The sequence below is a fragment of the Mustelus asterias genome, chromosome 12 (genome assembly GCF_964213995.1).
Source record: "Mustelus asterias chromosome 12, sMusAst1.hap1.1, whole genome shotgun sequence".
Classification (NCBI taxonomy): Eukaryota; Metazoa; Chordata; class Chondrichthyes; order Carcharhiniformes; family Triakidae; genus Mustelus; species Mustelus asterias.
In genome coordinates this window covers 91,831,482-91,854,089 of record NC_135812.1, presented here as the reverse complement: position 1 = coordinate 91,854,089, position 22,608 = coordinate 91,831,482, and the positions used below count along the sequence as shown (strand labels likewise).

Genomic DNA, 22,608 nt, shown 5'->3' with positions numbered 1-22,608 from the left:
AGGCTGGTCTTTAATGACTCAGCCTATCTCTTTGTCAGTAGAACGTTAGCTATTCCCCAGTCTTCTGGCATAACACCTGTAGCCGGAGATGATTGGTAAGTGATGGTCAGAGTCTCCACTATTTCCTCTCTTGCTTCCTTAACAGTCCAAGATCCATTTTGTCCAGGGCTGGGGATTTATCTGCTTTCAAAGATATGAAATCCCTTAATACTTGTTACTCTTTCACTCTGTCAATTACATCTAAGATTGCTCACTCATCCTCCCTGATTACAAGCTCTGTGTCATCCTCTCTTCTGAAAACAGATGTAAAGTATTAAAAACCATACCAATGTCATCTGCCTGCACACACAGGCTGTCCTTGACCCCCATACACGCTGGACATTCTCTTTTCCACCTTCTTCCATCAGGAAAAAGATACAAAGGTCTGAGGTCACATACCAGCCGACTCAAGAACAGCTTCTTCCCTGCTGCCATCAGACCTTTGAATGGACCTACCCCATATTAAGTTTCATCTTTCTCTATACCCTAGCTATGACTGTAGCACTATCTTCTGCACCCTCTCCTTTCCTTTTCTATGAACGGTATGCTTTGTCTGTATAGCACACAAGAAACAATACTTTTCATGTATACATGTGACAATAATAAATCAAATCAGATCCTTGTAGGTTCTCTTCTGTTTTATGCATTTATTTAAAAAAGGATTTTCCCTGATTTTACTTGTCAATATGTTCATGTGCTCTCTTTGCCTTCCCAATTTCTTGTTCAATCTCACCTCTACACTCTTTATACTCGTCTCGGTTTTCTTCGGCACAGTGGTTAGCACTGCTGCCTCACAGCGCCTGGGACCCTGGTTCGATTCCCGACTTGGGTCACTGACTGTGTGGAGTTTGCACATTCTCCCTGTGTCTGTGTGGGTTTCCTCCGGGTGCTCTGGTTTCCTCCCACAATCTGAAAGATGTGCTGGTTAGGTACATTGACCCAAACAGATGCCGGACTGTGGCGACTAGGAGAATTTCACAGTAACTTCATTGCCGTGTTAATGTAAGCCTTACTTGTGACTAATAAATAATAAATAAACTTTAAATCATAGAATCCCTACATTGCAGAAGGAGGCCATTCGGCCCATCGAGCCTGCACTGACAACAATCCCAAGTAGGCCCTATTCCCGTAACTCCACATATTTATCCTGTTAATCCCCTGACACTAAGGGTCAATTAGGTTGAGCATGGCAACTCAACCTAACCTGCATATGTTGCTGCAGAGATTTTTCTTAAACTAAAAGCTTCAAAGGCATCCTTCCACCCCCACCCTCCCCCCCCCCCGCCCCACCCCTCAGTGTTAATGTAAGCCTTACTTGTGACTAATAAATAAACTTTAAACTTTAACTTTTTCAGTATTGAGCCCTCAGAAACTATCACAAACTTCCTTTATTTATTTTCTTCCTTAAGCCTCTGACATCTGGGGGCCTCTGGATTTGTCAAAGAACAAAGAAAATTACAGCACAGGAACAGGCCCTTCGGCCCTCCAAGCCTGCACCGACCATGCTGCCCAACTGAACTACCCTTCCGGGGACCATATCCCTCCATTCCCATCCTATTCATGTATTTGTCCAGACGCCCCTTAAAAGTCACGATCGTATCTGCTTCCACTGCCTCCCCTGGCAGCGAGTTCCAGGCACTCACTACCCTCTGAGTAAAAAACCTGCCTTGTACATCTCCTTTAAACCTTGTCCCTCGCACCTTAAACTTATGCCCCCTAGAAATTGACTCTTCCAGCCTGGGAAAAAGCTTCTGACTATCCACTTTGTTCATGCCCCTAATAATCTTGTAGACTTCTATTAGGTCGCCCCTCAACCTCCGTTGTTCCAGTGAGAATAAACCAAGTTTCTCCAACCTCTCCTCATAACTAATGCCATCCATACCAAGCAACATCCTGGTAAATCTTTTCTGTGCCCTCTCCAAAGCCTCCACATCTTTCTGGTAGTGTGGCGACCAGAATTGAACACTACATTCCAAGTGCAGCCTAACTAAGTTTCTATAAAGCTGCAACATGACTTGCCAATTTTTAAACTCAATGCTCCGGCTGATGAAGGCAAGCATGCCGTATGCCTTCCTGATGACCTTCTCCACCTGTGTTGCCACTTTCAGAGACCTATGTACCTGTAAACCCAGATCCCTCTGTCTATCAATACTCATAAGGGTTCTGCCATTTACTGTATATTTCCTATCTTTATTAGACCTTCCAAAATGCTTTCCCTCACATTTGTCCGGATTAAACTCCATCTGCCATCTGACCCACAATACCTCCTCTGTTTTGATCTCAATATGACTCAAACTACCTACACACCCTTCCCCTGACTCATCATCCACCGAGTCCTTCTCTTTGGTGAATACTGACGCAAAGTATTCATTTAATACCTCGCCCATTTCCTCTAACTCCACGCATAGGTTCCCTCCCCTGACCTTGAATGGGCCAACCCTCTCCCTGGCTACCCTCTTGCTCTTTATATATGTCTAAAAAACCTTGGGATTTTCCTTAATCCTGCTGGCTAATGACTTTCCGTGACCCCTTTTAACCCTCCTTACTCCTTGCTTTAGTTTCTTTCTACTTTCCTTGTATTCCACAGTTGCTTTGTGTGTTCCCAGCCTCCTAGCTTTGACAAATGCTTCCTTTTTCTCTTTGACTAGGCTCACAATATCTCTCATTATCCAAGGTTCCCGAAACTTGCCATACTTATCCTTCATCCTTACAGGAATGTGCCGGTCCTGAATCCCTATCAACTTACACTTGAAAGCCTCCCACATGCCAGATGTTGATTTGCCCTCAAACATTTGCCCCCAATCTATATTCTTCAGTTCCTGCCTAATATTGTTGAAATTAGCCTCCCCCTAATTTAGCACCTTCACTTGAGGACTTATCTTTATCCACCAGTACTTTAAAGCTTACTGAATTGCAGTCAGTGTTCCCGAACTGCTCCCCTACTGCTCCATCGACCACATGGCCGGACTCATTTCCCCATTCGCAGATCCAGTATGGCCCCTTCCCTAGTTGGACTATTTGCATATTCTGGGTGGTTTGCTAGTGTCACACGGAAGGATTTAAACTACTTGGCATGATTCAAGAAGCCCTCCTGAATGCTCCTTACAAACTCTGCCCCATCCACGCCCCGAGCACCAAGTGAGTCCCAGTCAATATAGGGGAAGTTAAACTCTCCCATCACAATAACCCTGTTACTTTTACACCTTACCAAAATCTGCCTACATATCTGTTCCTCTATCTCCTGCTGGCTGTTGGGCGGCCTATAGTAAGCCCCCAACATTGTGACTACACCTTTCCTATTCCTTAGCTCTACTTATATTGCCTCGCTGTAAGAGCCCTGAGATGTCCTCCTGCAGTACAGCTGTGATATTCTCCTTAACCAATAGGGCAACTTCCCCACCCCTTTTACATCCCCCTCTATCCTGCCTGAAACATGTGTGTCCTGGAAGGTTAAGCTGCCAATCCTGTCCTTCCCTTAACCAAGTCTTTGTAATAGCAACAACATCATAATTCCAAGTACTAATCCAAGCTCTAAGTTCATCTGCCTTACCTGTTATGCTTCTCGCATTGAAACAAATGCACTTCAGTCCACCAGACCATTTTTGATTAGCACCCACACCCTGCCTGCTCTTTCACTGAGTCTTACTGGCCCCACTCTCTAGTTCCCTTTCAGTTAATTCACCTTTGCTTTGGTTCCCACCTCCCGCCAAAGTAGTTTAAATCCTCCCGTGTGACACTAGCAAACCACCCGGCCAGAATATGTACGCTCTTCCAGTTTAGATGCAACCCGTCCTTCCTGTACAGGTCCCACCTGCTCCAGAAGAAATCCTGTCAACCCATCCTTTTCCTATAAGGGAACATACTTGCTCCAATTCCTCACTATCTCTTCCTTGATTACCTTCTACTGATCAGGCAACAATTGACCTGTGCGGAGCTGTTTCCAGTCTACTTTAGCTCAATCACATTTCAGCTTAGCAAAATTAGCTTTTCTCCAACTGAGAACTTGTTTGTCTTTCTCCTTTGCTGTAATTGTTCCAGATCTAGGTCCAGGAGCTGGGTCCACTGTTGTTTGTCATTTATATAAACAATTTGGATGAGAATGTAGGAGACATGGTTAATAAGTTTGCGGATTAAACCACAATTGGTGGTGTAATGGACAGTGTAGAAGGTTATCTAAGACTACAACGGGATCTTGATCAACTGGGCCAGTAGGCTGAGGAATGGCAAATGGAGTTTAATTCTGATAAATGCAAGGTGTTGCATTTTGGTAAGACAAACCAGGGCTGGACTTGCACAGTTAATGGTAGGGCCCTGTGGAGTGTTGTCGAACAGAGAGAGCTGGTGGTACAGGTACGTAGTTTCTTGAAAGTGGCACCACAGGTAGGGTGGTTAAGAAGGCGTTTGGCACACTTGCCTTCATCGGTCAAAGCATTGAGTACGGGGGTGTTGGGACATTTGTTACAACTGGGGGTGTGACCTTATAGACGTTTATAAAATCATGAGGGGCATAGATAAGGTGAATAGCCAAAGTCTTTTCCCCAGGATAGAGGAGTTCAAAACTAGAGGGCATAGGTTTGAGGTGAGAGGGGAGAGATTTAAAAGGGATGTGAGGGGCAACTTTTTCACACAGAGGGTGGTGCGCATATGGAATGAGCTGCCAGAGGAGGTGATAGAGACAGGTACAATTACAACATTTAGAAAACATTTGGACAGGTACATGGATGGGAAAGGTTTAGAGGGATATGGGCCAAACGCAGGCAAAATGGGAGTAGTTCAGTTTAGGAAACCTGGTCGGCATGGACGAGTTGTTTGCGAGCTCTTTTGGTAAGACAAACCAGGGCAGGATTTGCACACTTAATTATAGGGCCCTGGGGAGTATTGTCGAACAGAGAGTGCTGGTGGTGCAGGTACGTAGTTCCTTGAAAGTGGCAGCACAGGTAGGGTGGCGAAGGAGACATTTGGCACACTTGCCTTCATCGGCCAAAGCACTGAGTATGGGGGTGTTGGGGCATTTATTACAACTGTACAAGACATTGGTAAGGCCCTACTATTAACGTGTTCCCCAAGTCCTGGCCACCCCCCCCCCCCCCCCCCCTTGCTACCTTCCAGCCAAAAAGGTTCTCTTGAATACATTTTAAGATTTGAACTCCCTTTGTGACTTGCACACTCTTTAGTTGATATTAGCGTAGTTAAAATCCCTCACTATTACTGCCCGAGTGTTTGTGTCTTTCTCAGATTTATCCTCCCGCCTTCCTCTGGCTGGTGGTCCACTTCTTAAGGATTGTAGGTGGAAAACATTCTCACTGGGTGCACTGTTGAAGTAAGTACATTAATTTGCAAGCGATATCGAGCTGCTCCAGTCTGCGTGGCCCTGTTTGACGTCCAATTTCTAAGATTAACTACTTGCACAATTGAAATAATGCACTCAGGATGAAGCGCATCTTTCTTTAAAAAAATGCACCTTAATTCCTTGATTATTTAAACTGGATTATATTGCACTTTGAACCAATGCAACACGCCGTGTTTTACCTAAATTGCCTTTCCCCTGCCCTTTACAGTATTTGATCAGCGTCGCCACAGAGGGTGGCGATGAGTTTCGATGAGTTTCGTTTTCCTGGTTCTGACGCCCTGCTTTGGAGTTGAAAACGAGGAAGGAGGATTCATTATTATATTTCATTCTCCGGAGAAGTGTTCAGAGTGCAGGTTGGTTTTGATCCTGGTTACTTCCTTCGGCCGAACATTGGAAGCTTAACCCAGAGCGGGAATGAGTTAACCTTTCGTCCCATTCTCGGGATGGTCTGGCGTTTCAGTGTCTATCTCCAATAGAAGTTTTCTCCATACCTGTTCTTTACCGCCTTGTAAGTTCATGTTTAACTGAGCGTGGCAAATCTCGAACGGAGAGTCATTCACAGTTTGGTTTATTCTGGAGTAGCCCGGCTTTCTTGTTGAAATTGTAATGTTAACTTCGTGAAATAACAATATCAGCTGTTTTTTTGTGTGAATCTTTAATCGTAGAATCCCTACAGTGCAGAAGGAGGCCCATCGAGTCTGCACCGACCACAATCCCAACCAAGTCCTATCCCCATAACCCCACATATTTACCCTAGCTAGTCCCCCTGACACTAGGGTCAATTTAGCATGACCAATCAACCTAACCCGCACATCTTTGGAGTGTGGGAGGAAACCGGAGCACCTGGAGGAAACCCACTCAGACACGAGGAAAATGTGCAAACTCTCCACAGAGACAGTGACCTGAGGCCAGATTTGAACCCGGGTCCTCTGGTGCTGTGAGGCAGCAGTGCTAACCACTGTGCCAACGTGCCACCCTTAGTGAACTCATTGCTTCTCGCATCTGGCCGGTAACTTTGATGTTTTTTTATATTGACAGATGATTTTTGCAGTGATTTGAAACATTGATGATCTCAAGAGATTCATTAATTTAAAGCGAACACCCGTTTGAAACAAAATGTCTGAGGTAAGCTTCCTGGCGTGCTCATCATAAAGAAATATTTTGTTTTATAAATTAATGAATAAACAAAACCAAGTTCTGTGAATTTGTGATATAATCATAGAAACCCTACAGTACAGAAAGAGGCCATTCGGCCCATCAGGTCTGCACTGACCACAATCCCACCCAGGCCCTACCCCTATATCCTACATATTTTACCCACTAATCCCTCTAACCTATGCATCTCAGGACACTAAGGGGCAATTTTAGCATGGCCAATCAACCTAACCCGCACATCTTTGGACTGTGGAAGGAAACCGGAGCACCCGGAGGAAACCCACGCAGACACGAGAAGAATGTGCAAACTCCACACAGAAATATAGTAGCAGAGTGAACACTCGGTATATGTAATAAAAGGTAATCTTTCTTGATAAGCAAGCACAGGAAAGGTTATCAAGGGTAGAATGTGCAGTTGAGGTTGCAGTGAGATTAGCCCTGAATTTACTGACAGACAGACAGGTGTAAGGGGGCCAAGTGGTCTACTCCTGTTGCTAATGAGTCAGCCCACTTCCCATGCATATGTTCCGCCTGTGGCCGAAGTAATTCTTATTCTTTTAAAATAATCTTTGTTTTCAGACATGTTTTTGCTAACTTCCTTTTCCCATATTGGGCAATGGTTCCATGCACACAGGACCCGCCACCCCCTTGGCACTACCCAGTGCCTGGTGGGCAGTGCCAGTGTGTCAATCTGGCACTGCCCAAAGGGCACTGCACAGCCCTGCACCCAGCCACCCAGGGGGCTTCAATGCTCATGTACAACAATACCGAGAATGCCTCACGCCTGATTACCAGGTTCTTAACTGCAGTGGTGAGGGAGCAGTGTTCCCACATACCGAGTTTTTGGTTCATTATACCTCCTCGCTCCCTCCAGTCTCTAAGGGACGCAAGTCCCTCCAAACCATTCCCTGAGCACTTTTAGGCAGTCTGACCTGATGGTCAGCCTACTTCTCAAAGAGCATGGCCTGGGACCCCTAGTAGCATTCTGGTGATTCCATGGTGTGTCCTTTCCAATGTAGTATATCCTTTCCGAGGTTCAGTGCCCAAAACTGTAAGCGGTATGCCAGATATCACTGGACCAGGGATCTGTATCATTGCAGCAAAATTCAATTTTATGTTCCATTTGGAGATGGGACTGAGGAACTCCAGGCTCCCTGGAAGATCCCATTAGTTTTTGCCAGCATGGGTTAACAATGATTACAATGTTAGCGAGTATTAGAGCACCATTTTAATATAGCACTAAATCTGGGTGACTGACACATCGCCAATGGGATTTCACTTGTAGTGAAATCCAAAGAGAGGTTTAAATGAGTAGTGAGCTCTATGGGCTGAGGTACTATTGATATTTTTCTCATTGATTATGTACCATTTTTACTACAGGGCAATGATTACCAGCCAGGACACATTGACTGTTTTTTCTTTCAATACCAGACTCACTGTGAGGAAGTAAGTTTTATTCAGCTCTTTGTTGATATGAATTACCAGAACATTTATTTTTCGCGTTGAAACTTTCACTGAGCGTATCTTTGATTTTTAAAATTCGTTTTCATGATATGGGAAATGCTGATAAGAGCATTTTTTTTTGTTGCCCATTCCTATACCCCGGAAAGAGTGATGTTCACTGCTACAGGACTTGCAGTGATGCTATTCACACAGTGATATCACTAATCTTTATAACGATTGTAAGATTTGACTAGATTACATGAGAGGGCAAGAATAGTCAGCCACATAATATGGAACTGGAGTACTCCAGACTTCCAAGCGCCACTGCAGACTCTAAGAGCCTCCTTCTCTGCTGTGGTTCCATAACCTCTGCCCCCGACACATTAACTCTCTTTGTATCTTGAATAAACCCAATTAAGTATATAACCAGTTCCTTTTGAAGGTGACAATTGAATTTGCATCCATCACCCTATCTAAGAGGGCATTCCTAACCCTAACCATTCATCGCTTAAAAAATTCTAGTATTTTATAGCTCACTGATTGAAGCTACTCAACCATTTACTTTCTTGAATATTTATGTGCTCAGTTAATTAATATTCTGTACATTAAATTGTTTTAATATTGAATAATAGTCAATGTGCACACTGTGTACAGTTGTGTATTTGATGAAAATAGCCTGTTTGATTTAAAAATGGAATAAGAAATATGTAATTTAAAATGTTTTAATTGAATGGACTTCATACGACTTCCTTTAAAGCAGGGTAAACAAGCAATGGATTTTCCAGCTCAAAGTAATATTTTAATGTTTCAGTGTTTCATCTTATACATCATATTTGACAGGGGCAAAATTGTCCGTTCCTACATAGAGAGTGTTGTAAGTCATCAAGAGATGTCTGTCTGGCGTGGCATGAGCAAAATGGGTGCACAAACCACGACTGTCCCCAAAAACATTTAAATCGAGAGGTACAGCATGATTTTATTGTTATCTTTTAAAAATCTGTAAAAAGTTCAAACCTGTGTTCTTTTTGAAAGATGTCTTGTTTGGGCCTCTATTTTAACCTTCCCATCATTGGTGTCTTCAGCTGTCAAGACCGAAGCTCTGCAATTCCTATCTCTATCCCTCTCCACTTCTCTTTCCTCTTTTAAGAAGCTCCCTTAAACTTTGACCAAGTTTTTGGTTATCTGCCCTAATAGCTCCTTGTGTGGTGAGGCGTAAGCGCTTTGCGATAATGCTCCTGTAAAGTGTCTTGGGACATTCACTGTGTTAAAAGGTGCCATGCAACAACCTTTTCTTGTTGTGTTGCTCCCTATGCAAAGGCAATCTTCCAATGCCACATATTTAACTGCATCCAACAAGTTGGCAGGCAACCAGTTAGCAGACCTCCATCAATGTTGCTCTTTGAGCAGCCACTGGCACATGAATGTTAACAACCCATGGCTGATTTTCCAATTGACCAACTTACCCAACAACAATGGCTCAATTAAGGAATATAGCACCGTAGGAATTCCAACAATCAATCTGCATCCCACCATTCTGCGGCACCCTATGTTAGCCATCACATCACTGATGACACTTGTACTGTTTTATGATTTCTTTCCTTTTCTTTACAAAACTGTTTGAGAATCCTCTCCAATATCACGGCAGCATCAGTGTGCAAGAACCGTGAAGGCAATGCAAACCCAATGAAGTCTTATACTTTTTAGAATAATGTATGATTAATTGTTGCCATACTTTCACCATCACTGGATCAGAAACCTGGAATTCCCTCCCTAGGAGCAATTTGGGTGTATCTAGGCCATTTGGACTGTAAAGGTTCAACAAGCATCTCACTAGTACCTTCTCAAAGGTAACTAAGATGTGGGGATGCCGGCGATGGACTGGGTGGGCTCAGAGAGAAGTCTCACAGCACCAGGTTAAAGTCTATCAGATTTATTTGGAATCACGAGCTTTTGGAGCGCTGCTCCTTCATCAGATGAGTCGCCTGATGAAGGGGCAGTGCTCCAAAAGCACGTGATTCCAAATAAACCTGTTGGGGACTTTAACCAGGTGTTGTGAGACTGCTTAAAGGTAACTAAGGATGGGCAACAAATGTTGGCCTTGCCAATAGATGGCATTGTGGCACAGTGGTTAGCACTGCTGCCTCACAATGCCAGGGACCCAGGTTCAATTTCCGGTTTGGGTCACTGTCTATGCCGAATCTGCACGTTCTCCCTGTGGCTGTGTGAGTTTCCTCCCACAGTCCGGAAAGACGTGTTGGTTAGGTGCATTGGCCATGCTGAATTCTCCCTCAGTGTACCCGAACAGGCGCCGGAATGTGCAACTAGGGGATTTTCACAGTAACTTCATTGCAATGTTAACGTAAGCCTACTTGTGACACCAATAAATAAACTGAAACAAACCATATCCTGTGAATGAATAAAACAATTGTATAGCACCAAAATTAATTTAATGAAAAGGGAACATTAAGCTCATGAGTGCGGAGTCTATGCATTTTGTTTCTGTTTGTGAGTGAGCCAGTAGGTGGGCAGCACTGGTTGATCATCTAGTAATACGTGAAATACTAACCTAAATGGAAGTGGACTAAGAAGGATGTCAAAAATCTGTTGTTTCTCCACTGCGAGGAGGATAGTTTGTGGCAGTCAGCACTAACTAGGACCAGCACACACGGGGATGAAAATAACAGATAACTCATGATGCTAGTATTTTTATTTAGTTGTTGCATTTGTTTCTAGGGGCAGGCTGGTGTAACAGTAAATGATTGTATGTTCACAGATTCTGAAGAAGTACTTCTTATGTGATCAAGAGAATACAAATAATTACTGTGGGCAGAGAGACTGTCACATGTACCATGAGAAAGCCAGCAATTTCAATGGATTTTACCGTTTTGCAAATGAAGGTACTGCTAATTATGTATCTATTTATCTACCAGTACTTTATTATGATGAGCTGTTAGCATTTTCCACTGTAGCCAGCAGAGAGTAAAATTTCCTACCACTCTCCAGCTTATACTCAGGCGTACTTAGAAACCAGAAAATCCACTTCAATCAGAGCTCTGTTGCTTGTATCCTGTGGTTCACAGGCCTTCCCCACCATCGTCTGTGTCCTTGCTGACCTACACTGACTCAAGTGTAACACTACCCTTGTTTTTAAATCTCCCCATACTCTTACTCATCCCCGCAAGTGTAACCTTCTCCCATTCTGCGCCCCCACTCCCTCAAAATCTCTGTTAATTAACTCTGGTCTCCTTCCCAAAGTCCCTTCACCCCCTCCTCTTTTAAGACTCTGCTGAAAACCCATGTCTTCGACCAGGTTTTTGGATACGCCTCCTAATCGCTCCTAACTTGGCATCCCTTTTCCAAACATTTCTGTGAAGCATCTTGATACATTTTTCCTTTTTAAAGGCTCCATATAATTGCAAGTTGGTGTCAGAATACAGTTCAAATACTATTTTTTGCACAAGACATTTTAGAAGCAACTAAAATTTTACTTTCTAAGTCTATCCATGTAGTATGAATGCATTTAAGTCATAATTAGATGATCACATGTCTGCCACTTCAAACTTATTAGTTCTCAGCTGACTTTGTGTGTAACAGATCACTCAGGGAGTCTGATTGCTGTGGCAACAAGCACATTTACATGCATATTATAGCCTAGGACTATGGATAGTGATGGGAGAGGCTCCAACTTTCTTTCCATCACCCAGCTGACCAGGAATCAGCTGAAATCAGCACCATTTGGCAGATTCCATCACTGTGCTGGGATAGGAAATGCTGGCACTGTCAGTTCTGTCAGTTTTCCTTAGCACCATCTACCCAGGCTAGTCACAGAGCTGCACAGACTGTGGTCCTAGATAGCTCCACAGTCTACTCTGTCCTTCTTCACAGGGGTTAATATTAAATACCAGTGCGGCACAGTGCTTAGCACTGATGCCTCACAGTGCTAGGGACCCGGGTTCAATTCCAGCCTTGGGTAACTGTCTGTGCGGAGTCTGCACATTCTCCCCATGTCTGCGTGGGTGTCCTCTGGGTGCTCCCGTTTCCTCCCACACTCCAAAGATGTGTAGGTTAGGTGGATTGGCCATGATAAATTGCCCCTTAGTGTCCCAAGATGTGTAGGTTAGGGGGATCAGTGAGGGGTTACGGGTAAGCACCTGGGTCAGATCCTCTGTCGGAGGGTCAGTGTAAACTTGATGGGCCAAATTGCCTCCTCCTACACTGTAGGGGTTCTATGGTCACAGATCAGAGGTTTTTTTTTCTTTGAAGATAGTAAGGAGAGTAATATTTTGACAAATGTTATTCTTGGAGATAATTTTTAGCAATGCCATTGAAGATTCATTTTTAACTTTTCTTGGCCTGGATAGAACATCACAAGATGAATATCACACGATATGATTCTTGTGTTGAAATTTTGTTCTTAGTTGTAAGGAATGTTTGGGCGCCTGTCAGGTTTTATAATAGTATTAATGCTACAGGGACATTAACGATTAACATTTAATCAGTAAAACCTATAAGATCCGGGTTTATTATTCATTTGTGGGACATGGGCATCGCTGGTTTGCCAGCATTTATTGCCCATCCCCAGTTGCCCTTGTCCAGAGGGCAGTTGAGAGTTAACCACGTTGCTGTGGCTCTGGAGTCACATGTAGGCCAGACTGGGTAAGGACAGCAGATTTCCTTCTTTAAAGGACATTCGTGAACCAGATGGGTTTTTCTGACAATCGACAATGGTTTCATGGTCATCAGTAGATTCTTAATTCCAGATTTTTTTTATTGAATTCAAATTCCACCATCGGCCGTGGCGGGATTCGAACCCGGGTCCCCAGAACATTAGCTGAGTTTCTGGATTAATAGTCTGGCAATAATACCACTTGGCCGTCGCCTCCCCTAATTTAATTTAATGTATGTCAATTTGAATGTATATTATAGGTTGATAGAAATCACAAATTCATGGAATATTGAGTATTAATGCAATCTGTTTTATCTTCCCAGTTCCAGTGTTAGCTGAAGAGAGAAGGTGAGATGGTTCACTATTTCTATCAATTTGACCATTTGAGTTCAGATTTTCCATTTTTCACTGTAAAATCAATTTATAATAATTTTATATCTTAAAGACTTATACTGTGATGCAGAACTGTGATGAATGTTTTAAATGGCTTTGCAAAATTATTGTTTGGAGTGGTCAGGCTCGCCAAACCTGATGTGATATTTCAAATTAGAATCATACACTGCAGAAGGAGGCCATTCAGCCCATCAAATCTGCACCAACCACCATCCCAACCAGGCCCTTTCCCCATAACCCCATGCATTTACCCTGTTAGTTCCCACTGACACTAAGGAGCAATTTAGCATGGCCAATCCACCTAACCTGCACATCTTTGGGGTGTGGGAGGAAACCAGAGCACCTGGAGGAAACCCACGCAGACACGGGGAGAATGCGCAAACTCCACACAGACAGTTACCCAAGGCTGGAATTGAACCTGAGTCCCTGGCACTGTGAGACAGCGGCGCTAACCCCTGTGCCACCATGCCGCCCAAAATTATTCCGAAGTATGCCATCATATCACAAGAGAAGTATATATGTTATAGAAGTAGATTCTATAGCCTCTTCCTCATTAGTAATGAAGACAGCCCTCTTTTAAAACAGGCTGCTGTTATGTTCCTTCTCGCTGACTGCATCTTTGACAATCTTTTCCAGTCTGCTTTTGAAAGCCGCCTTTTTTGCTGATGATTTGCAAGCTGTAACAGATATATTTTTAAAAACATTTTGGCACCTTGGGTGATAACACATTTAATGCAGGAGTCTGCAGACAACAATGCAAACTTTGCAAGGCAAGAAATCAGGTGAAACACCAGAGGTATAGCTTATCACTGTATAGCTTATCACTGCCATAAAAAGCCTCAAAATGAGATTGCAGCCTTGAATGTTTGGGCAGTTACCTGCTTTATTTAAACAAAAAAATATTGCAGAGGAAACTGGTAGTTTAATTCTATTTTGAGTCTGCTTTTCCGTGGTAGATCTTGTAAAATGGTTGCAGCACAGAAGGAAGCAATTTAACGCATCGTGTCTATGGCTCTCTGTAAGAGCAACACAGCTAGCCCACTTCCCCACCCTTCCGCAGGAGCTGTGTCCAGGCAGTGCTTTCCAGATCCTAACCCCTTGCTGCTTAAAATGTTCTTCCTCACATCACCATTGATTCTCTTACCAATTACCTTGAATTTGTGTCCTCTGGTTCTCGACTTTAGGGCGGCACGGTAGCACAGTGGTTAGCACTGCTGCTTCACAGCTCCAGGGTCCCGGGTTCGATTCCCGGCTCGGGTCACTGTCTGTGTGGAGTTTGCACGTTCTCCTCGTGTCTGCGTGGGTTTCCTCCGGGTGGTCTGGTTTCCTCCCACAGTCCAAAGATGTGCGGGTTAGGTTGATTGGCCAGGTTAAAAATTGCCCCTTAGAGTCCTGGGATGCATAGGTTAGAGGGATTAGCGGGTAAATATGTGGGAGTAGGGCCTGGGTGGGATTGTGGTCGGTGCAGACTCGATGGGCCGAATGGCCTCCTTCTGCACTGTAGGCTTTCTATTCTATGATTTCTTCTGCCAATGGGAACAGTTTTTCCCTGTCTAATCAGTCCAGGCCTCAAATGACTTTGAGCATCTCTATCAAAAGCTCTCTTACAGCTCTCTTATTTAGGGTGAACAACCCAGCTTCTACAATAAATGTACTCCATATTGTTTATACATAATGATACTCACACCGAAGAGTGGCACAGGGGTTAGCGCTGCTACCTCTCAGCACCAGGGACCCGGATTCAATTCCAGCCTTGGATGACTGTCTGTGTAGTGTTTGCACATGCTCCCCGTGTCTGCCTGGGTTTCCTCCGGGTGCTCCTGTTTCCTCCCACACTCCAAAGATATGCGGATCAGGTTGATTGGCCATGACAAATTGCCTGATAGTGTCAGGGGGATTAGCAGGGTAAATACCTGGGGTTATGGGGATAGGGCTTGGGTGGGATTGTTGTCGGTGCAGGCTCACTGGGCTGAATAGCCTCCTTCTGCACAGTAGAACATAGAACATTACAGCGCAGTACAGGCCCTTCGGCCCTCGATGTTGCGCCGACCAGTGATACCAATCTAAAGCCCCTCTAATCTACACAATTCCAATATCATCCATATGTTTATCCAATAACCATTTGAATGCTCTTAATGTTGACGAGTCCACTACTGCTGCACACAGGGCATTCCACGCCTTTACCACTCTCTGAGTAAAGAACCTACCTCTAACATCTGTCCTATATCTCGCACCCCTCAATTTAAAGCTACGTCCCCATATTATGTCCCCTCACCTATGTCCCCTTATAGGATTCTATAAGACAAAAAAGTAATAATCTACAGTTAATTTCTAATAAGTAATGCATTCAGTGTATTCCTGAATAAAATCATTTTACCAATGCAACTTTTTCCTATTGAATGCTATGGAGCTCTGTGTTTTCTGTTTCACCAGCATTGAGCAGAACAATTTTATGAAGAAGAACTCCACACGGACACAGATCTCTCTGAAAAGTGCAAGCCAGTTCATAAAAATAGCTGTGATCTTCATTCGGCAGGCTGTTCGAGACAGGAAGCTGTCTGGGGACAGAGGGAAACACTACATTAAAGAGGTTTTGTTCTTATTTTATGATCACAATAATAAAGTTTTGAATGATAAAGCTCCAGTGTTTATTAGCATTGCACGACTGACATATTACTAAACATGGGAAAAGTATTTTGATAGTTATTTCCCGTACTTTTTCTAAATGAGTGGTTTACTCATGAAACACATTCTTGAATTTAAACCAAAACAATAAATTCTAATTGGATATTTGTGTTGATTTTGGTGTAATTTTGTTGGACAAAATTCCAATTTTAAATCATTCAAACTTAAGTATTAATATATTTTGCATAAACATCTCAAGAAAATTTAACTTAATATTTCTATGAAATATGGAGTTGATGTATCCTAGAATCCCTACCGTGCAGAAGGAGGCCATTCAGCCCATCGAGTCTGCACCGACCACAATCCCACCAGGCCCTATCCCCATAACTCCATACATTTATCCTAGCTCGTCCCCCTGACACTAAGGGGCAATTTAGCATGGCCAATCCACCTAACCCGCACATCTTTGGACTGTGGGGGGGACACCGGAGCACCCAAAGGAAACCCATGCAGACCCATGGAGAATGTGCAAACTCCACACAAGCCGGGAATCGCACCCAGGTCCCTGGCGCTGTGAGGCAGCAGTGCTAACCACTGTGCCACCGTGCTGCCCCACTTGTACTTTTAGTCTTCATGAGAGTTAGATAATTTAGTTATTTAAAGTAAAGTTTATTTATTAGTCGCAAATAGGCTTACATTCATACTGCAATGAAGTTACCGTGAAAATCCCCTAGTTGCCACACTCCGGCACCTGTTTGAGTACACTGAGGGAGAATTTATCATGGCCAATGCACCTAACCTGCACATCTTTGGAATTGGGGTGGAAACCGGAGCACTCGGAGGAAACCCACGCAGACACAGGGAGAAAGTGCAAACTCCACACAGGCAGTGACCCAAGCTGGGAATGAACCCAGGTCCCCGGCGCTGTGAGGCAGCAGTTCTAACCACTGTGCCTAACAGAAACTGTAACTAGCTGTTACAGTTGCTGTAGCTAACAGAAATCCCCCCCCAGTATTTCTTCCACCTTCTTCGGAAGTAAAATACAGATCTGTGCTCCATGTTCGTCTGATCCTATGACAAAACCCAGGGAGTTGTTAACCTCACTGAAATTTGTCCTTCTTAATTTTGCAGGTACTGCATACAGTTCTGTTTCTGTGTCATATCAATGACCCTTCTTTTGAACCGCAAGACATATTGGAAGACTCAATGGGATCTTGGATTCGCAAGCTTCCAGATGTGTTTGAACAGTACAAGACGCATCTTCCAACTCGACCACCATACACAATTCTACTTGAAATAGTGAGTAGAAGCGACATCAACCTGTGCATTTAATGGCTCACGGCGCGATTGAAAATTGACTTCCTGTTATTTCATACTTTTGTGCTGCTTTTAATTAAATATTACAAAACATTCTCAGCAAACTTTTGTCACATCAGTTGAGATAGTAAGTAGGTGATGTGCTTGCCTTCACACTGCATTGATCCTTGGTTCACATCACAGATAGCTCTTGTGACAAAGTAATTTGAGAGAGAAAAAAATGAAACTGTGTGGATGTGTGGGATTTTAAAGTGAGAGATGATCCGATTGTAAGATACCAGGAATAAATCGTGATGTATTGAGTAATAGTCATAGAGATATACAGCACAGAAACAGGCCCTTTGGCCCAATTTGTCCATGCCAACCAGATTTCCTGAACTGAACTAGTCCGATTTGCCTGTATTTGGCCCATACCCCTCTAAACCTTTCCAAATGTCTTTTAAATGTTGTAATTGTACCTTCCCCTACCATCTCCCCTGGCAGCTCATTCCATATGCGCACCACCCTCTGTGTGGAAAAAGTTGTGATGTGGAGATGCCGGCGTTGGACTGGGGTAAACACAGTAAGAAGTCTCACAACACCAGGTTAAAGTCCAACAGGTTTATTTGGTAGCAAAAGCCACTCGCTTTCGGAGCGCTGCCCCTTCGTCAAGTGCGTGGGAGTTCTGTTCACAAACAGAGCATATAAAGACAAGATGTTAATTTGACAACAAATTCTGGCCAATTATGTTTCACATCAGCTCTGAACAAAAAAAGCTCTGTAGCCCTAGACTACATGGAAAAAGTTGCCCCTTGGATTTTAAATCTTTCCCCTCTCACCTTAAACCTAGGCCCTCCAGTTTTGGACTCCCCTGGGGAAAAGACCTTGTCCATTCACCTTATCTATGCCCCTCATGATTTTATAAATCTCTATAAGGTCATCCTTCATCCTCCTATGCTCCAGGGAAAAAGTCCCAGCCTATCCACCCTCTCCTTATAATTCAAACCTTCCAGTCCCGGTAACATCCTTGTAAATCTTTTGTGTCCTTTCCAGTTTAATAACATCCTTCCTATAGCAGGGCGACCAGAATTGTACGCAGAACTCCAAATGTGGCCTTACCAATGTCTTGTACAGTTGTAACATAACATCCCAACTCCTGTACTCAGTGCTCTGACCGATGAAGGCAAGTGTGCCAAACGCCTTCTTCACCACCCTGTCTACTTGTGACGCCACTTTCAAAGAATGATATACCTGCACCTCTCGGTCTCTCTGTTCGACAACACTCCCCAGGGCCCTATCATTAACTGAGTAAGTCCTGCCCTGGTTTATCTTACCAAAATGCAACACCTCGCATTTATCTGAATTAAACTCCATCTGCAATTCCTCGGCTCACTGTCCCAGTTTATCAAGATCCCATTGTAGTCTTAGATAACCTTCTTCACTGTCCACTACACCACCAATTTTGGTTTCATCCACAAACTTACTAACAATGCCTCCTATATTTTCATCCAAATCGTTTATATAAATGACAAACAACAGTGGACCCAGCACCAATCCCTGAAGCACACCGCTGGTCACAGGCCCCTAGTCTGAAAAACAACCCTGTGCACCTACCCTCTATCTCCTGTCAACAAGACAATTTTGTATCCAATTAACTAGTTCTTTGTCAGTCCCATGTGATCTAACCTTACTGACAAGTCTACCATGCGGTACCCCGTTGAAGACCTTGCTAAAGTCCATGTAGACAACGTCTACTGCACTGCCCTCATCTATTTTCTTGGTCCCCTCCATCTCCCATCGACAAGACAATTTTGTATCCAATTAATTAATTCTTCCTTGGTTCCATGTGATCTAACCTTACTGACAGTCTACCATGTGGTACCTTGTTGAAGACCTTGCTAAAGTCCATGCAGACAATGTCAACTGCACTGCCCTCATATATTTTATTGGTCACCCCTTCAAAAAACTCTATCAAATTTGTAAGATAAGATCTCCCATGCACGAAGGCAAATGGAAGTGCATGAACTGAAACTGAAAGATGTGCATGTAGATTGGGGCTACAGAGCTTTTTTTGTTCAGAGCTGATGTGAAGTATAATTGGCCAGAATTTATTGTCACATTAACATCTTGTGGTGCTCCTTGTTATCCATGAATAAATGATACAACTTTACTCTGCCATCAGCTTAGTAGAAATGGCACTTCACATAGCCTCCCCTTTCTCTTGGTATCTTGATCTACTTGCATGTTAATTACCTGTTAAACTCATCATAGTCTAGTCAGTACAAGTGTAAGTACCCTTTTTAACACTGTGGTAGTTATTACAAGTGAAGGTATCCTCTTAACTATGGGATAAGTATGAATGACTGTCAACCAACCTCTCTGGCACTGAAAATTAAGTGCAGGCACGTTGAGTATAATCTGTACTCTGTCAAGTACCAACAGCCGAAGGTACATATTGTTTGGTTCAAACAGCCAATCATTGGGATGTACGGCCTATGTACCTGGCATTGCACTGGAACTGGTTGCTCAGAAGTGTGGTAGACAGAATGTAGGCACATTGGCAAGTCGTACCTCACATGGAAGAAGATGGTTGTTGGATGGAGGCCATTTCGAGAATATTGCCAGCTTAAGAATTTTCTTTTCTTTTCTCAGGTGGTTGGCTGCAAGGAATCAGACGATATTGAAAGAATGCTAGATTTTCTGTCAATGCTAAATAGGAGAATGTCCGTGGAACAAAATACTCAAGATGCCAGTAGGTGCGGGAATAGCCTTTGTCTTGTATCAACAGCTATCAGCTGCTCTTTCTTCCAGGACATGGTGAGAGGAACAAAAACTAAAAATTATTTTGGTGCCTCAGTTTCATGCTTTGGTAAGCATCAGAAAGAAATCATGATAGACATATTGTGCTACCATACATGGAATGAAGTCATTAGCTTGGCAATATGTATGGCTTTAGAAGGTGTCCCGCAGGCTATTTTGTTCCACCCTGAGGTACATTCGATTGCTTACCAAATGAGGGATAATCCTAACAGACAGAGAGGAACGGTCAATGGTAAACGTCAACAACATACTCCCATACCACCTTGTAGGAAATGCCTAGACCTGTTCCCAGACATAGGGGTTGATGTACAACAAATAAACAATGCCCAACATTGGCCATATGGGAACTGTGCTGAGGTCGAATCTTTAAACAGGCTTCTGAATGACCATGGAAACATTTCCAGGGGATTAACTGCTCCTCCAGAGGGTCAATTCACTTTGGAATCTCTTAAGCGCAAAAGAAAAGGAAGACTTGTACATAACTTAAAATTATTCAAGTTTCAATTGGGAAATAGTCTTTTATTTTACAAACCTTCTGAGCCACGGAATACAGCTTAATGTACAAGTGCTTTGCAATTCTTGATTTTCAATGTGCAGCTCACAAGCTGTGACAAACATTAATATTACAATAATAAAGATGTTCAGGTGGTTGGAGTACTCTTATTGCTGTGGTACTGAGCTGCTGCAACGAAGATAAATATTTTAAGGTAAAATTCATATATACATTAAACTGGGATAAATTTCTGTACTAGTATCTCTGCATTGTTTGAGTCCTGCATTTGATAACACATATTTAGTGCAAAGTTTTTATGGGTCAATTAATTGATTTTTAAAAATTTGTTTAAATAATTTTTTAAATGAACCTAAAATAAATATTCAAGACAGAATGCCTGAATTTTGAGGTTGCTTGGATACCTAAATGATGAATGCCCATTAGATCGCACTTGTTTTGACTGTGAGGGAGGGAACATATTGCAATGTATCTGGGTTTCTTTGTCCTTTTCCCAGTAAATTATTTCAGACAGCTTGGCTATATTAGTCCCAGTTTGCAGTGTCCTATAAAAAATATCCAGTCCTCTTAATACCCCAGCTAACTGTTGCAGCATAGAAAAGATAATGAACAGATGGTTTTAGCCAACTTCACAGGCCGAACCTATCACAGAATGCATTTCAAAAGTACTTCATTGGCTGTAGATTGGATGGAGGATTTCTCTACACCTGTCCATCTCCAGTGGCTTTCAATGCTGCATCGAAGAATGTTGGAGCACGCTATCTGGTCTGTTGTTCCATTTCCACTTCTCTTTCTGCTCACTAACATCTATTTAACTAGTTCCAGCCAAAATGCGCCTCCTCTTTAAGAGGTGCAAGCTCGGTTTAACTAATACAGAAACAGCAAATGCTGGAAAAACTCAGCTGATCTGACAGCACCTGTGGAGCCAATGTTTCGAGTCTGGCTGAAGAGTTGTTTGTGAATGTAGGATTATATTCATTGGAGTTTAGAAGAGTGAGAGGGGATCTCATCGAAACTTATAAAATTCTAACAGAGTTAGACAGGGTAGATTCAGAAAGAATGTTCCCAATGGTGGGGGAGTCCAGAACTAGGGATCATAGTTTGAGGATAAGGGGTAAACCTTTTAGGACTGAGGTGAGGAGAAGTTTCTTCACCCAGAGAGTGCTGAATCTGTGGAATTCACTACCACAGAAAGTAGTTGAGGCAAAATGTTGTGTGATTTCAAGAAGAAATTAGATACAGCTCTTGGGGCTAAAGGGATCAAGGGATAAGGGGGGAAAGAGGGGATCAGGATATTGAATTTGATGATCAGCCACAATCGTAATGAATGGCAGAGCAGGCTCAAAGGGCCGAATGGCCTCCTCCAATTTTCTATGTTTTTATGTTTCTATAATTGAATTGACTGACTTGTCCCTCCCTCACTTGGATACTCATAATACAGATTGTAACAAAATGTAACAAGTTAAACTGAAGTATTCTTCTCCGAGTGAAAGCTGGCGTCCAAACTATTTTGTGCCATGACAGTATTTTGAGAAAAAGTATGCCAAGCTAATGGTCAGAACAAGCTGCCAATTAAACCAAACACTTTAAATCATTGCAACAATGATTTTAAATAGTTACATATTTCAGTCAAGTGCTATGCCGAGTTTCTATTTTTCCTACGGTGTGTATTTTTGAGGAATTTATTGTATAGCATTAAACTGTATCGATTTATTTATTTTGCTACAGTGAGTTGCCAGCTCACCTTGAATTTTATAATGTTTTTGTAATTAATGGGGAATGAAAATTAGAATGGCTGGAGATTCCCAAGTGACCAGCTCTGTTTCTGACAAGAAAATTCGAACATTCACTTCCCCATTTGTGTTGGTGCATTCGGCACCTTAGGAAAACTGATTGTATTTACCGGAGTACTGTTCATGTGATCTTATACCAAAGTAAAAAAAATACACCTTTACTGTATTTTGTGTTTTTCAAGGTAATTAGTTCAAATAAATTAATTTGGTGTCGGAAGTCATTTATTGTCACATTTTTGATGCTCAGTTGTTCATTCAGGACAATTTGCAGTTTTAAAAGCAAGTAGGATTTTCACAGAGTCAGAGAATCCCACAAGACTTCAGGTTGACAGGAGATATCCCTTGAATCTCTGTAGCACTGATAAATGCCCTTATCTCTTCTCGAATTACAAGTCGATGAGAAGATAGTAAAAATTAAATGCACAGGAGTTTTGGATTGATCTGCAAAATGCCCAACACTATCAAGATTCTTAATCCAATTTTACGTACCCAGGAGAAGGTGGAGACTGAGCTACAA

At 42.8% G+C, this 22,608-nt stretch overlaps 1 protein-coding gene across 2 annotated transcripts; it reads left to right on the top strand.

Moving 5' to 3' along the window:
* The first annotated feature begins 5,597 nt into the window (after positions 1–5,597).
* Positions 5,598–22,306, top strand: LOC144501697 (uncharacterized). 2 transcript variants are annotated; one of them, XM_078225635.1, is made up of 9 exons: positions 5,598–5,742; positions 6,428–6,514; positions 7,925–7,990; positions 8,828–8,950; positions 10,761–10,884; positions 12,977–13,001; positions 15,480–15,636; positions 16,803–16,970; positions 19,620–22,306. In XM_078225635.1, exons 2-9 carry the CDS (start codon positions 6,506–6,508, stop codon positions 20,343–20,345), a joined length of 1,398 nt encoding a protein of 465 aa, XP_078081761.1. In that variant the 5' UTR covers positions 5,598–5,742; positions 6,428–6,505; the 3' UTR covers positions 20,346–22,306. The 2 variants fall into 2 exon arrangements, with proteins under 2 accessions (XP_078081761.1, XP_078081762.1); XM_078225636.1 differs by lacking the exon at positions 5,598–5,742 and adding an exon at positions 5,780–5,897.
* The last annotated feature ends 302 nt before the right edge of the window (positions 22,307–22,608 follow it).